The 16,712-nt window shown below is 38.5% G+C and overlaps 1 protein-coding gene across 1 annotated transcript; it reads right to left on the reverse strand.

Moving 5' to 3' along the window:
• Nucleotides 1–4,660: 4,660 nt before the first annotated feature.
• On the reverse strand, nt 4,661–15,778 carry rnf11b (ring finger protein 11b). The gene is made up of 3 exons (XM_060881287.1): nt 15,089–15,778; nt 5,660–5,829; nt 4,661–5,333 (listed from the first exon to the last, which is right to left on the reverse strand). The coding sequence occupies exons 1-3, from the start codon at nt 15,209–15,211 to the stop codon at nt 5,162–5,164; spliced, it is 465 nt and encodes a 154-aa protein (XP_060737270.1). The 5' UTR covers nt 15,212–15,778; the 3' UTR covers nt 4,661–5,161.
• Nucleotides 15,779–16,712: the final 934 nt, after the last annotated feature.

Raw genomic sequence — 16,712 nt, forward strand, 5'->3', positions numbered from 1 at the left:
AGTACCATGCTTCCTCTCTTACATACAGGCATCTGTGCAACAACGAGAGAAGCTTATGGTAGCATTGTCAACATTGATCTATCTATCTATCTATCTATCTATCTATCTATCTATCTATCTATCTATCGTGTATAACATTTTATAGTTAGATTGACCTATATGGCCAAAAATATGTAGACAAATGCCCATGATGGTCTTCTTTAAACTGTTGTAATAAATTTAGAACACAATTCTATATAATGTATTTGTATGATGAATTGTGCATGCCAAACTTGCTCCAACATGTCAACATGCTATGCACAAAGCAAGCACCATGGGGGCATTATTTTCCAAAGCTAGTGTTAAAAAACACAGGTGGCCTCCACAGAACCCTGACTTTAACCCCTTTGAACACCTTTGGGATGAAGTGGAATGCCACCTCACGTAACACTTGTACCTGGTATTCAAATAATACAGCATGGGTATCATGCATGGTGAAATATTTTTGCTTAGGCTGAGATTAATATTACATAGAGGCATTATTTCGTTCCAATTAATAACATATTATGATAAGGTCACCGTGGCAAGAAAAGGCCCCTGCATTGCAGATTAAGATTCCCTGTCACCAACCCTGTAAAAGTCACAGGTCTGACAAGATAATACTGTTAATTCTGCTAGCCAAAAGATTCAAATCTGATAGCCCTGATCTAGGACGAGGCCTAATGCAGTTAGCAAGTCTAATAACAGACAGATCAGAGGTCAGATTTCTACCAACATATTTTTTTCCATGCAAATTAAAAATTTAAAGATTAAAGAATAAAGATTTCACTGCAGCTGTACTTTCAAAATGACTGAATTGGAGGAAGAAGAAAGACAGGAAATGGATCTAAACATCAAAAACACTTAGAAGAAATTAATAAAACAGCACAATCATCTCCATCTAGTGGACGATAAACGCTACTAAAGTTTGAGTCAAGAATTGATCACAGGTTTAAATCATAACAAAAACTGACCAATGCTGTTAGAAAGAGATGTTTACAGGAAATACACATAACTGAACAAAAATGGACTGCTTAATGTGGCTTAAATATATTTCAAAATGTCATTTAGATTATAAAAATATATCATTTGCATGCAACATATACAAGACACTAAATAATACAGTTAACACTTTCATATATATTTTTACTTGTATCTCTGCATAAAAAACAAATTACTCTGAACTGTATTTATTGTACACACAGTGGTAGTGATGTTCATGTGCATTGTGAAAGCAAGGCAAGGTCTGTGTGGCAGTGTTGTTGGTGTCACTTTTGCTCCTTTGCCCTCTTGATGCCAATCTCCAAGCTCCAGGAAAAACCACATTGCTCAACTAGTCTAAGGCAACATGTTCCATGCTGTGTGAAGAAACAAAACAAAACTAAGTTTAAAAAAAAAGACTTAATTTTGCATAAGTGACCCACATGAATAAACATGAAGGTCGACACAGGAAATGGGTTTAGGTAAATGATTAGAGTATTATTTCAAATAAACATTAACACACACACACACACACACACACACACACACACACACACACACACACACACACACACACACCAGTCTACATTTAGCTGCCTATTAATAAGGAATGAAAGCATCACACAGACACAACATGCACATGCACACTTTGTTAAAGAAAAGGACAAAAATGGAAATTTAATAGCAGCCACATCTGTGTTTCGGTTTTGTTTACACATTTGGGGAAATTTAGGGATGGTATTTGGTAACAGGACAAAGAACACCCCAATCTCAAGAGCAGAGAAACAGCACAGAAATTTGAAGTTCCACTTCCTTTAAGCATGACAATAACCATCTTTTACAGAACTAACACAGAGCGGAGAAAAATAGAACACTATGGGGGTTTTTGTGCTTCACCTTCAAACATCAGAGAGAAGAACGGAGGGTTTATATCTGAACAATAATATCAAGGGACATTTTAAATTGAAAGATCAACTAAATTTCATGTCATTGCATATCCATATCACTCAATTCATTTCACATTTGTATCTCTTTATTCTCTTTTTTTGTTGTTTTACAAGAAAAGGTCAAATGGAGACACAGTATAGAGTCCAAAAAAAAGTAATGTTTCAAGCTGCTGGCTAAACCAGAGCCATGGTGATATAAAAGTCACTTCTTTCTCAAGTCTTATAGATTTGCACTCTTTATGGTAATGCTTCATGAACTTCTAATGTCAAACGTGATTAAAATAAAAATTACTGTCATAAAATAATCGATATGTACAATTAGATAACACAGTAACAGAACTGTAAAGTATGTGATTTAACATGAATACAAATGCACACAGAAGAAAAAAATCATCACACAGACACACTGCAAATAAAAGTGCCAAGTTTATCGTGTGATAACTGAAATAATTTCCGGTTTCTGAGTCATTATGGTGTAGAGTTAAGTAGTTATGAATAACAGGATTTGGATTACACAAAAAAAAGCATCCCAGAAGTTTATTTTTAATGCACACCAGAGTGTATTATTGCACCTAGTAATCGCTGACTAACAAAACAACAAACTTCATACACTATTAACCAATAGTTAGAATTATTCCTAGTAAAAACATCTCATTTTTGAAGGAAAATTAATGCACATAGCAAAGACAGGGCTACAGCCCATCCCCAACTTAATTACTCCACTGCTCTTACATTTAAATAAATTATTTGATTCTGGTAATAGACAAGCTGTAGCATAATTATAATAAAAGTATACACACAAAAGAAAAAAATGTTGAGCTAATCTAACAGAGTCTTTACTGTAATCCAAAGCAATGTCATAAAAGCGGTAAAAATGGATTGATCATACAGGATTCACAGCCCTGATATATCAAGTCGTGTTGGTCCTTCGAGAGACCAAAAGAGATGAACATCTTACAAATGAAGCGTGCGATTCATAGTGATCACCATATGCTATAGCTCTTTTATCTAAAGTTCTTACAGAAATCTATCACAGTCATTCACATGATTTTGCCTTCATTCTTTAGTAAATAAGATGCTCGGTCACACTCGGGCAAGTGATTCATTTGACCAGTCAAGAACTCTCCACCATTCGGCTCTGAAAAACGTAAACGCTTTTTTAACACCATATAGGACACTGTGCCATGGTGGGGTAAATATTAGGTGCTTGGTTGGATTTCTATAAACCTTTATATTGTACAGGATCTAATTTGTCCCCCAAGACCAAATTCTAAGACTGCTAATAGCAGTCTGTCTTAATATACTATATGGCCTACCAGTGAAACAGGAACTGTTAACATCTTTACAGGGTTTTTAGAGAAGCAGCAGGAAAATAAAATGGTTCGCAAAAAGGACCGCATCGTATCAAATAAAAAAAAAAATTCAGCAGCTCTTTGTTATATGAAATGGCAACACCATAAATGGGTGCACAAAAAAGAAAAAAATAATACGAGGTTTGGACCATCACGTCATTCTAGCTTTACTGCACAACCAAATGAATGGCACATCTCTGTTGTATCACATTACTCAGGTATATAGAAAAATTTGCATTTAAATTTCACTTGCAAATAGGCATTCAACAATGGGAATCATTTACTTATTATATCAACATTATATCAACAAGTGTGTGATGTATATAATGTAAAATGATGTCTAAATAAAGCTTAATTCTGAATGCAAACCCTGTTGTCTATAGTTAGCTGAATACAACATGCCATCAACTGATAAAAGCAGTGGCAGAAAGATTCTCTCTATTTCTGTGAGCAAACTAGCCTCGTTAGGCAAATAGGTTTGTTTCTCATTTCTCCAGGCCTCGTGTCCTTACTTGCGACAGTTCCTTAAAGGGAGGAGCTAAGAAGCAAGGAAAGGAAATGATGAGGCACAATTAAAAAAAACAATGACAATACACAGCTCATAAACTAATCCCCATCCCATTTAATCAATTCCCACTCTGCATCACTGGTAGGCCCACCTTAATGCCATGTTCCCTACTGGACACATTTTGGATCACAACTGCAAATATGTAATGTACTGGTAAAATGATTTAAACAGTAACCAGTTTGCCCAAATAGTTATTGGAATCACTCACTGTATTTAAATCCTATTAAATGGTAGGCTACTTGCTGCAGCCCTGAAACACCTACAATACCATGCTAACTGCAGAGCCTTGTCCTACTGGTGCTTTTATAATCATTTAAGTAATCTGTAACCTGTTTCCCTTAAACGATTGCTATATATATATAAATATTTATATATATACATACATATATATATATATATATATATATATATATATATATATATATATATATATATATATATATATATATATATATATCCCAAATGACAGCCGGCAGCCTGCACATTAAATTCATAGTAAGTTTCATTTTAAATCCATGTGCCAAAACAAAAAAAAGAGTTCACAGTCAAGTTAGTTGGATGTTGTCTGTTTGCATTGTCTGTTATCTCCTAAAACAACAAAAGAACAAATTTTTAATTTGTCTTCTAATTCCCAGCTTCCACCAAAGCATGTCCCACAGCAACTGGATACGGATAGTACGCTTAACAGGAAGCCTAGAGGCCGGGAGCTGAATGGAATGAGTTCAAGGAGTAGTACACGCCCCTGCATGTAGAACAAGGCGCTCTGTGGGGAAAGATGTCTCTGACAAGTGCAATTTTCACTATTTGTAATTTAGGTGCAAGCATGTTTCATTTTTTTTTCTTCTGAGCTGAAATTCTGACAAGCCCTTATTGGAAAAAGAGCAGAAAGAAAGAAAAAAGAGAGAGTCACACCGCAAAGAATTACACGAGAGAAAGTAGGTAAAAAATACAAATTGCATTTCCCCTCGTCCATCTGTTTCTGTACTTTTTTAAAACTGTTTTCTGCTTTCCAGTGTAAGGGGTGGCACAGCAAAATGGTCCAGGTTGTCAAGGTGTTGTAAAGAGTCTCACTCATGTGGATCCTGAGGTTTCCCTGTCCAGCAGGACAACCCAGGAGAGCGGTCCTGTATCCCCTAGTGCTAGGAGAAATAACTCTGACCTGTCCCCAGCCTATAGGTGGGATAATTCCAAAAGCACAAGGGCAGGAAGCGTGTGTGTGTGTGTGTGTGTGTGTGTGTGTGTGTGTGTGTGTGTGCGTGTGTGTGTATGTGTGTGTGAGATTAAAGTTATTAAGTTCAGTTGGTTTCGTAGGAGGACAGAAGTGCAGCATCCACAGGCTCCATACAGGAGGGGCAGGTAAAGGAGCGCATCAGCCAGTCATCGATGCAGTCCATGTGGTAGATGTGCATGCATGGCAGGAACCGGATCGGATCCCCATACACAAAATCCAGCATGCAGATCACACACCTACACAGAAAGCAGGAAACACGGTAAACTCTGTGTCTTCAGTTATCATCAAGTGAAGATATGTGTTTATGCACGACTTATATTTATGTTGCAGCCCTGCTCATCTCACATATCTTATAACAAGATGTTAAAGTGTTGGATCTAAATTTATTTGTCCTGCTATTTTCTCAAATGCAACAAACAAATAAGAACCAAAGGGCCGTATTTTATACAAAAATATGTTCAAATCTATGACAGAGTTGGTGTGTCTCGAATCCCATCATTTCTTTTCGTGCATAAAACACATGTCCAACAAATCACAATAGCAGCAGCTACTGACTACTTACTCTCGTATCTTCTTTTCAGTCCCATCAGTGCCGGGGTCAAAAACCCCTCTGGGCAGGTGCTGAATGAGGCCGATTCTCTGTGCGATGCGCACTTGCTCTTCTTCGGTCAGCTGTGTCGCCAACCGGGTCTGACTGGGAGTGGGGTGGTAAACAGGTACATGGATCTGCTCCTAAACAAACACACACAAGAAAAATGTTATACAGCATATCTAACAACAAGCAATATGACTCACGTCACTGCACTTACAATACTCCATACAGTACGCGTCTCCATATATTTTCACTGAAACCAATACGTGAAAGTGAGTAATAATTGTCATGACAATCACATACAGTAATGAAGTGGATTTTGGTTATTACTAAGCATTTTCATATTGAGGTGAAAATTACAGACTCCTCCACTAGGGGGCAATATTTCATGTAAACTCAGCCTCATCCCAAATACGGAATCTTGCTCAAAATGCATTGCAAAAGAGCCAGATGTACAATCAGCCTAATTGTGAGAGACAAAGTGCAGTCAACAGAATGGTTTCTTTCAAACAGATGCCTACTCAGCATTCTCTACAGTCAGCAGTGGGGGGGACCAAATATCTTACTAACAATGCAATTTTAATTCTGCATGATGTCAATTTCAAACTCAAAAAACATAAATGCCTTGAGCTTACAGATGTTTGAAATATGTGCCTTATTTCTAATAACCCAAGCAACATGAATGTGTCCTTCCTCCATGCAAGATAGCTAAAATTGTACCCTGTACTCCACTGTCTTTTTGTATAATTACCAGATTGTCCATAAACCTGCAGGCATCATTTTTAAATAAAAAGAAATAAATATTAAGTGATGACTCCAAAGCTGCACTTGGGCTAAAAGGATGTAGGTCTATAGCAGCAAGCTGCATTAATGGTTTTTATCCTTGCCCTGACCTTTAGTTTCTGTTAGGCAGTTCATGTTTCCTTATTGGGATGTATGAAAAAAATCCATTCTATTTGTTATGGGAAAAAATAGCATTGCATAATCTAATGGGCATTTTACTGAAGAACTGAACGACTATCACAGTGATCACAGCACTAATAAAAGTGCCATACAGTACAATAGCAGGAGGGCTGCGAGGGAACTACAGTTATCCAAAAATCAGCGATCAAATCAAAAGTCAGCGATCAGGTTCCTCACACGACAGTGACATGACATACAGCTAAGTATGGTGACCCAAACTCAGAATTCGTTCTCTGTGTTTAACCCATCCAAAGTGCACACACAGCAGTGAACACACACACTGTGAACACACACCCGGAGCAGTGGCAGCCATTCATGCTGCGGCACCCCGGGGAGCAGTTGGGGGGTTCGGTGCCTTGCTCAAGGGCACCTCAGTCGTGGCCAGCCCGAGACTCAAACCCACAACCTTAGGGTTAGGAGTTAAATTCTCTAACCATTAGGCCACGACTTCCCCTACATACAGACACACACATACGCACACATAAACACACACGCACACACACATGCCCACACACACACACACACACACACACACACACACACAATCACATGCTGCCACGTCAAAGCCAAACAAGTTAGTCTGCCTGCTCAAACACACACTGTGTTGGTTTTACTATCTTAGTGAGGTGCTGTATTAATGTATACTGGGGGGATGTGGTAGCTTAGTGTTTAAAGTTCCAGGTCTACCAAGCTGCCACAGTTGGGCCCTGAGCAGTAGTACTCAGATGTAGTAAATGAGATTAAATGTAATTCACTCTGGATAAGAGCATCTGCTAAATGCTGGAAATGTAATGTAAATAGCTTTTGCCATTTTCTTTGGGAGGACCGGTCACACGAGGAAGTCTGACAATGTAAATAATCACAAAGAATTAGGTGCCAAAAGATCTGTCCCATTTTGATAGTAAACAGAAATTACTGCAAATAATTGCCACATATATGGGCAAGGAAATATGAGCCATGGGCGTATGTCTGTAATGAGTAATTATTACATATGTGAAATAGTCCTCACAGAGTGCTGAGGTTATAATGCATTCACAATACAGGTATTAGTAATACCATGGTGCAGTCAGAGACACAGGTTTCCTGGGTTGAGCCAGCAACTCTGACACCAAACAACTCAGCAACATCATGAGAAAGCTTTGAGCCTCATTCTCAGTGGCATTATAATCATTATAGCTTACATGCCCGCACTGGCAATTCTACACTTTTGAAACACGATGCAAAAGCCAGTGCAAGAAACAGATGACATAGCCTAGCTAGAGCTATGCTCATTATATTGGCTAATGAATACTTAGCTACACAAGCTTAAATATATCATGGATAAAGCTTTGTATGAAAGGCAAAGCAGCTCCTATTAAAGAGTAGTACTGACAGCCTTAAAAATATTACTCAGGCAGTATATTACTCAGTCTAGCGAATTAAAATAATAGAGTAAAACCATGCAAAGCATAATCTAAGGGTACAAATAGACACTGTAAAATTAGACTGTACATGCCAGTGTAGACCCCATGGCCTTGGAACACGTGGCAGGGTTTAGCTGAAACAGCCAAAAACAGCTGGAGAGAAAAGAAAGGTCCCAGTGTCTCTTGTAGACAGTCAGGAGAATGCAGGCTGAATATTACTGACAGCTGTATGACAGGTGCACACTCTCTCTCACACACGCACACACACATAGATCAGCATTCTTGCCTCACAGGTGTGTGTGTGTGTGTGTGTGTGTGTGAGAGAGTGTGACAGAGAGAGAGAGAGAGAGAGGACTAGAATAAGAACATGATCTCTTACTGGCTTCTCACAACTGACACCTTCTTATTATTTAATCATGGAGCACGAAGGCACCAAGACCCTCCTGGGTCAAACACAAGCTCTTACTTATTTAGTTCTAAGACGAATACTATCGTTTTTTATTTCAGCTCTCCTCTTGAACCTAAAATACTAGACAGCTTGTCCTACTAAGACAATGAGTGGTAGTGTGTTTGAGAATAAAGGGGGCAGAAATGAGACAGGGTCCACATCTCTATCAAGAGTCGGTGATCTTTCTTGTCTGGGCCGGACATGTTGGAGACAAAGACTACTGTCTTGAATACCCCCACCTCCATATGCACTACAGCAAGACAATGAACATGACATCAGTCACATTCCTGTGTGTGTGTGTGTGTGTGTGTGTGTGTGTGTGTGTGTGTGTGTGTGTCAGACCAAAGCAAAACCACTGCATGATTCAGGTTAGTCAAACAGAGATATGAGACAAACCCATATGGAAAACTGAGCTTCTTAGAAAGAGGAGTTACCTGGGAAAAAGCCCCAGGCTTCTTCTGAGCCAATCACAAGTACTCATAACTGAAATCTTGCCTCTAGCTCATCATATGCATAGAAAAACTATGAATGAATAACTGATGGGTCTATAAGAAACCGGTCTGAAAACCTTTACACAATTTACTTGGCAGGGAAATGTCTGTGGAAACAAAGTTATTTAGTTTGTTCAACATATATATATATATATATTTCCTGCTTAGCTTAAAGCATAACAGGATTACATTAAACTAATAGGAAGATGCCTTTAAACTATTTACATTCATTTACTCCAAATAACTACACACTAAGCAAACATGCTCATCCTATGTCAAGAAATTTACAGAGTGCCCCTTTAATGCTCAGAGACATATTCACATGCACACAGAAATGAAGTGAAACAGGATGACTCTTTATCTGAGAAGATTAGAAATTCAGGGAAAGTCAGAAAGGTGACAAAAACACAACTTGTAAACCATAATGAGTCAGGACTTTGTTAGCAAAGTAAAACAAACTGGTTATAGACATAAAACCTAAATGCCTGGTGAACATGATTAGTTTGAACAGGGTTTGTAGTGAACTCTGATGTCTCTGTCAGGGTAATGGGATCTCAGAACTGAGAGAATAAACCTTTTTAAATTAATTAATAAAAAAGAAAGTCTGAAGCTGGGAAAATGGTTAAATAGCAAACCGTGAAAGCCCAACATGAGAAAGTACCAGAAGCAATGGGTCTTAAATGAAAATTAAAAGATCAGGGGTAGACATGTCAGTAACCTGGAGTGCACACGGCATTCCAGTTCATCCCAAAGGTGTTCAGTGGGGTTGAGCTCGGGGCTCTGTGTAGTCCACACCAGAAACTGTAATGCTGCAGCCTACGAGTACATCATACAAATTTGTGCTTCCAACGTTGTAGCTACAGTTTGGAGAAGACCCACATATGGGTGTGAGGGTCAGGTGGATATGTAAACAGTGCAAAACTGAGCAACATATAACAGTTTAAATGTAAATATTAAACTAAGCAGCTTGCAGTTAGGGGTACCTGCAAGTAAAATCTTTAAGTTTGACAACAGAACACTACAATTATTTTGGGGGGAAGTCGTGGCCTAATGGTGGCCTAATGGTCTCCTAACCCTAAGGTTGTGGGCTCGAGTCTTGGGCCGGCAATACCACGACTGATGTGCCCTTGAGCATGTCCTCTTTCTGAATATGATGAGCATATCATATTCATAACCAAGTCTCCCAAACCATGCTTTTTACTATATAAAATGAAATTATTTGACACATACATATACTTTTACCCTTAAGAAATTCAGATTCTATGATTTTATGCATCTAACACTTCCCACCATCTTCTGTTGAATAAGACACCAGGAACCTACAAAGGCAAGTATATAAAAAAAAATATATAATATTTGACTACTTGACATCTTCAAGGTTGTTTATTCAATTAAAAAGCGAGATCAGTCAGCTACCTACTCAGATGATGCTGATCAGCTTTTGCTTTCACTGGAACTAAGAAGCCCAAACCTTTTACAGTGTTAACAAATTTACTTCAGTTACAAAATTAACTCAATTAATAAGATTTGCATCAACATATTTTTATACATGGCAAAACCCTGATATGTCAGAATATCTAAATAATTCTGAAAAATGTACTGGGACATACTTTATTGATCACAATATTAATCATATATAATCATAATACTCAGCACCAATGTAAATGAGGTTGAATGAGTCGTGTGCATTTGCATATATTATCTAAATACCATATATTTAAACACGCAGTAGGGCTGGCTTTCAAACACACACGCATTATCACATCTCCGTTCTCAACATTACTGCACGAACATCATGTGCATCGATGGGCTAGTTATTTCAATCTTTTAAAATAAATAAAATTACAGAAAGCTACATTTTTAATGATTGTTATGATGTTGGACTGGTGTATTAGGATTATGTTGCATGTGCCGAGTTTGTTTATGACACCGTTGTGTGTTTATTACACCATCTGACAGCTCTGTTACAGGGAACAAACTGCTGGACCAGATTACTGAAGAAAGAGATGTTAAGTAAATGAATAGGTTAGAAAGCAGCAAATCAATAAACTCTAAGAGAAACAAAATACATAGCTATACCACGGGAATCGTTTATCACTGGCATATCACTTATTAAAGCTTGTTTCAAACACTGTCCATAACACACAATGCTGTAAGACAACTTAAGAAAACATCAAAAGAATGCAGAATAATTTGAGAAAGGTGAGTCAGTGGGTTAAGATGTAAAAACTCTCAGCAGTAATAACAATAGAAATGATTATAGGTTTGCAGTCTTGTGAGATCCACATCATTTTAAATGTATTATTACTGTTTTTATCCAGTGCTTGTGAGAGACACATTCGGTGTGAGCTGCTGGCTGCCTTGACTGTCCACTTTTAAATCAAAATATCAGACCTGAACAGGACTGAACTTCTTATGTAAATAAGGTTATGCGAGTATACAGGAGCCATGAGTGAGGAAAATGAAAGAAGGCCACGACATAAGGTAGTGAGCGGGAGAAAGGAAAAATAAGCAAGCCTGCAGCGAGAGAGGGGTTTTTGGCTCGATTATATCCACCATGCCACGCTTTAGCTGAGCTGTCTCTCACACCCACACAGCGTGTGTCCTCTGTAAAAGAGAGGAAAGGGTGAGGGAGGGACAGGCAGACAAGTGCACTGTGGTCCAATCGTAAAACAAACAGACAGCTGGAGACTGGTGGGTGAGAATGCAATCAATACGATTGGGGGAGAAAAGGGGAAAACCATTTGTAAGGCTACAGGGAAGCTCCATCAGTTCTAACAATCCTTTTGACACACATTCATGTTCACTTTCAGACTCACAATTACACTTACCCTCCTATGCCCAGTCTGCTGAGATGAGTCAGCATTTCCAGCCAACTGCTCTCTGAATACTTCTTCCCTAACAAATCTTCCTCCCACAAAAACCTTGTCACATCAACACAGACAAGACAATACTCCTCCAGTAACAAGTCTGTCTTTTATTTGCAATTTGAGGCTTTGGGAGTGTTGGTGTGAAGCTAGAGACGAGTGTACTGAGCTGAAACAAGCCTCTATTTGCACTGCTGAACACGGCAGGATTCCTGCCTTGCTGAGTCCAGTATGCCGTCACCCACAAACACAAACACCTTTCCTCTTGCTGCACTGTTGTTAATGTGTTTGGGAATGGGACTGTGGGATTTGGTTCACCTTTAGAGATTCCAGACTAACTAAGAGCTCATCTGGCTGGCATTTTACTGCATTTTGACAGGTGTATAGGCTGGAAGCATCTGTCACGACAGACTGGGGTTTCACTGGTAAGGTCATAGACTTGGCTTTGGCTGACACACAAGGGAAAAAAAAGGCGATTTGTAAAATTTCTCTTAACATGCTAAAATGTTCCTTTCCTATACAAGATTTATATCAGTGAAGCTAAAAAAGCATGCTTGAAGCTCTAAGGGTTCCAGACAAGGCAGGGGGAAAAAAATCAAGCATTCTTGGCAGCTGGCACAGGAATGTGCTGAGATTGAAAACGATTTGGGTTGCAGAATTGGCCTGGGCTCCCTCTTTGTCTGCGCCACACAGTTCAAACAGACCTCCTAACGTTCGGCCAAAAAAGGCTTCTGTTGAACACTGCTGTCAGGATACTGCACGAAGCAGCAGTCCTGACTCTATGCTGTCTACTTCCCTTCATCTTTACTCTTCAGTCTCATCCACAGCCTTTAGGTTACAAATTATTCTACTTACACAAAGCAGGAGAGAACTTAGTGCAGAAAAAAACATGAATTTAAAAGTGAGTGTTGTGCAAAGCCTGAAAAACACACAGCTACCTTTTGCAGTTTATTAGCTATACATGTTATAGCAAAAGCGGAGTGAAGCAACAGTAGTGTGGAACTCCTTCTAGAAGATCTTCTTCAACATTAAACCTTTGCACAAGCTTCAGTAATCTGGTGCTACATCAGATCAGCTAAGAGCCAGAAACAGCTCAGAAACCCCAAATCATTCATGAACCTTCTCCACATTAGAGCATATGGGCCTTGTTCTTTTCTATGAAGGCCTAATGTCATTTTCTATAAAAATGAATTTCATTTGTCTACAGGACATTCTCTCATAAGGATACTGGAGCCCTCGGCTAAGTTTTGGCAAAATCCAGTCTAGCTTTTTTAAAGTCACAGTGTCAGCCATGGGGTCTTTCTTTCCCCCTTTCATTCAAATGAGGATGCATAGGATGAGCTGATGCCTATATTTGTTTGGAAAGGGATCAAGGTGCTTTCTCCACCATTTAAAGACACTGCTGCCATCTCTCATCTTTTTCCTTTTCCTCACTTTTCATCCATGTCCAGAGAGTTTAAGCTACCATGCTGCGATGTAAGGTTCTTGACGTTACATACACTAGACACAAGAGCATTAAGTCCTCTGGCTTTTGAGCATTGAAACTGAAAATGAGATTGCGTGAGGTTTTTGGACACTGTAATGCTCAGTGTCATATATGCAAATATGAATGCACATTAAACAAAGTTTACCCATACTGTAAGAGGCAAGATTGTAGTCCTCAAAGTTTATTGGAATTAAAGACTTGAACGAAAACATACAATCTGTTTTAAAGACAATTTCATTGTTTGGAAAATTTGTCACAGTGGATGTTTTTATAAGGCTTCTATTGTACTGTTAGTTATTTTATTTTGTTTCTATTTTTCTAGCTTGTCATATTCTTAGAGAATATTCTTGGTACTAAACTAGAAAACTTGGTACATGGTACCAAATATGCCGGTACTAAACTAGAGAGGCTGCACAAGTGCAATAATGAACATGTTAAATGATTAAACTCTTAGGGCCTAAAAGCCTAGACCATATCAATTGTGGGCTGAAATGGTCTCTCTGAAGCAGATATAGGACAATGACACAACTACTTTTTTTGTATAGTGGTTAGTACAAAAGTTCTTAACGCAATGGTGTATACAAGAAGAAAATACCAAACTCACTGTCACTTTATTTATTTAACAAAGAGATTCAAGTTGAGACCCAACAAGGGCTAACAACTACCAATGTCTAATCACTCCTAAATTAATGTATAATGCAGATTATACCATGTTGGTCCATTTTCTTTTCATGTTTCCAACATTATTCATAATACTGATCTACTGATACTAAAGCAACAGGGAAGTTATCACTACTAAAAGGAACCAGGGCAAGCTTTGACTTTCATGCACCAATCTCATGTATGCGTCACATTTAGAGCACTGACAAGTCAAGCATAGTGTCAGCATGACTGTTTTGTACAGCTGCATTAAATTCTTTTGGTTTTATTACCAAACCCTGAAGCTTGATATCACTGAAGAATGTTCTTCTATTAAACACCATTGTACCTGTGACATCAGTGTGACACACAACCGCTAACTCCTCACAGAAACAACAAAAACATGACACCAACAGACAACTTTAACCAGAACTGTTAAACACATCCCAAACAGACTGAAACTCATACTGAGGTTGTATTTTGGTGGACTTTAAAACTCACTACATTTTAGAGCATTAATACAAGTGTTATGCTTTGGAAGAGGATTAAAACTGTTCTTCTCAGACAGTGAGTCACTCCTGGTTTCTGTACTTCATGGTCAGATGTATATAAAAATAATAATAAAAACAATACAGTAAGCAGAGCAGAGCAGAGGCATTAACTAAAAACAACGATAAAGCCTATAGGTGAGAAGCATTAGCTCTCATTCGTGTGTATTAAGTCAAAAACAAAACAGTGGCAGTGAAATAGCCGGTTTGGACATTGTGCCAAGTTTAAACACCTTCTCATTCCGATAAAAATACCAGACAAAGAAAACTGAGTTATCTAATCTGCTTGAGCTGCTATATAGCAACACAATGTAACGTTAATATTACTAGCTAACATGTTTCCTTCGTTGTTACACGGTTGTAACGTTGCTATACAAACAGCTCTGTTCTTGAACACAGCTGTTAACGTATCCGTTACTTCGGAGTTGTTCTATGTAGGTTCGATAAGGAACAAAGAGGCGACTGAAGCAGCTGCTCTGCACTGCGTGTTTAAACAAACGCTTCAGTTCACAGTGAATCGACTCTCCGGATGATTCCGAGTAAAGGCCTCTTACCTGGTAAGGAGGTGGCGGTTCCAGATCCGGATCAGTGCCGTCGCCGAAACTGGCTCTGTCTGACTGCGAATCATGAAGCAAAGAGATGTCATCCGAAGTAGGAGATTTTAGACAATTTCCCATCTCCTTGCTCTCCGACTCCTTTAAACACCTCACTGTTCTGATATAATATACAAGCTTTTTATCGTCCTGACACGATTTTGTCACTTAAATGTCGATTTCTGACACTTTAACGTACGTCGAAAGCCTCATAGTGAAAGCCAGCAAAACGGCTCTCTCTCTGTGTGTGTGTGTGTGTGTGTGTGTGTCTCTCTGTCTCTCTCTCCCTCTCTCTCTCTCTCTCTGTGTGTGTGTGTCTCTCTCTCTCTCTCTCTCTCTCTCTCTCTCTCTCTCTCTCTCTCTCTCTCTCTCTGTGTATCTCTCTCTGTCTCTCTCCCCCCTCTCTCTGTCCCTGTCTCTCTCTGTCTCTCTCTCTCTCTCTCTCTCTCTCTTCAACAAAAACAAACCATGTCGACACAAAGAACTGATATCAACAACAGCCTTGTGCAGCGAAAACAGCTTAAAACAGAGGTTTCTGTCGTTAAGGAAACCTCCACAAATCAGCTAAGCGGGTTAAACGGCTTTGTTTTCGCTAGTTACTGTACATACTCCTTTTCCGTGTTGACAAATTCCATAATATAAATGTTGTCTCTCTCTCAATGGTCATTTGGTCTTTCAGTCACAGTAAACTCCGCCCCCCGACGTCAACCAATCAAATGGCTTCTTCTTCGACCAGGAAGTCATCTGGAGATGCTGTTGTCTTTCACAGGTTTACAAAGTTATTATATGTTTATTATTATTATTATTATTATTATATATTTTTATCATTATATTATTTTTTATTAATATTATTTTATATGGGGGGGCACGGTGGCTTAGTGGTTAGCATGTTCGCCTCACACCTCCACCTTGTGTGTGAGATAGGCACAGGCACCCCGTGACCCGAGGTAGTTCGGATAAGCGGTAGAAGATGAATGAATGAATTATTTTATATCATCACTATAATTCTTATTATTTTCAAAGTAGATAATAATAATAATAATAATAATAATAATAATAATAATAAATATCTTTCTAACTAGATTTCATCATACATAATGTCGATTAAATCCATTTTATTTCAGTTGCATAATGTGGAACAGTTCAATAAATCGGTAAATACTTATGCAACTGAAATAAAATGGATTTAATCGACATTATGTATGATGAAATCTAGAAAAAAAAACAATGGCCTGTACAAATATATGTGTGAAGCAGTAGCCATTATCCAAGTATCCAGTGTCCAAGTCATTCACTGATGAAGTGCAGCTGTGCATTTTAAGTGTGAAAATAACTCAAAATAACTACACCTGTTCCTCCGAGGCCCCAAAGAGTTTCTTAGAAAACATAGATTGATTACATTTTATTATACATCACTTATTACCAAAAACATAACTGGTGTGTAAAAAAACTAGTGTTAATAGTTTAAAACTGATGTGTGCATAGGCTAGCAAGGTGATTTAGCTGTAGCTCTGTTCTGTTTGTCATCAGGATCATCATCTACAATTTAATAGCAAGCTACCACAGATTTGAATGAAGTTGGTCA

Source organism: Tachysurus vachellii, chromosome 11 (assembly GCF_030014155.1).
Source record: "Tachysurus vachellii isolate PV-2020 chromosome 11, HZAU_Pvac_v1, whole genome shotgun sequence".
NCBI lineage: Eukaryota > Metazoa > Chordata > Actinopteri > Siluriformes > Bagridae > Tachysurus > Tachysurus vachellii.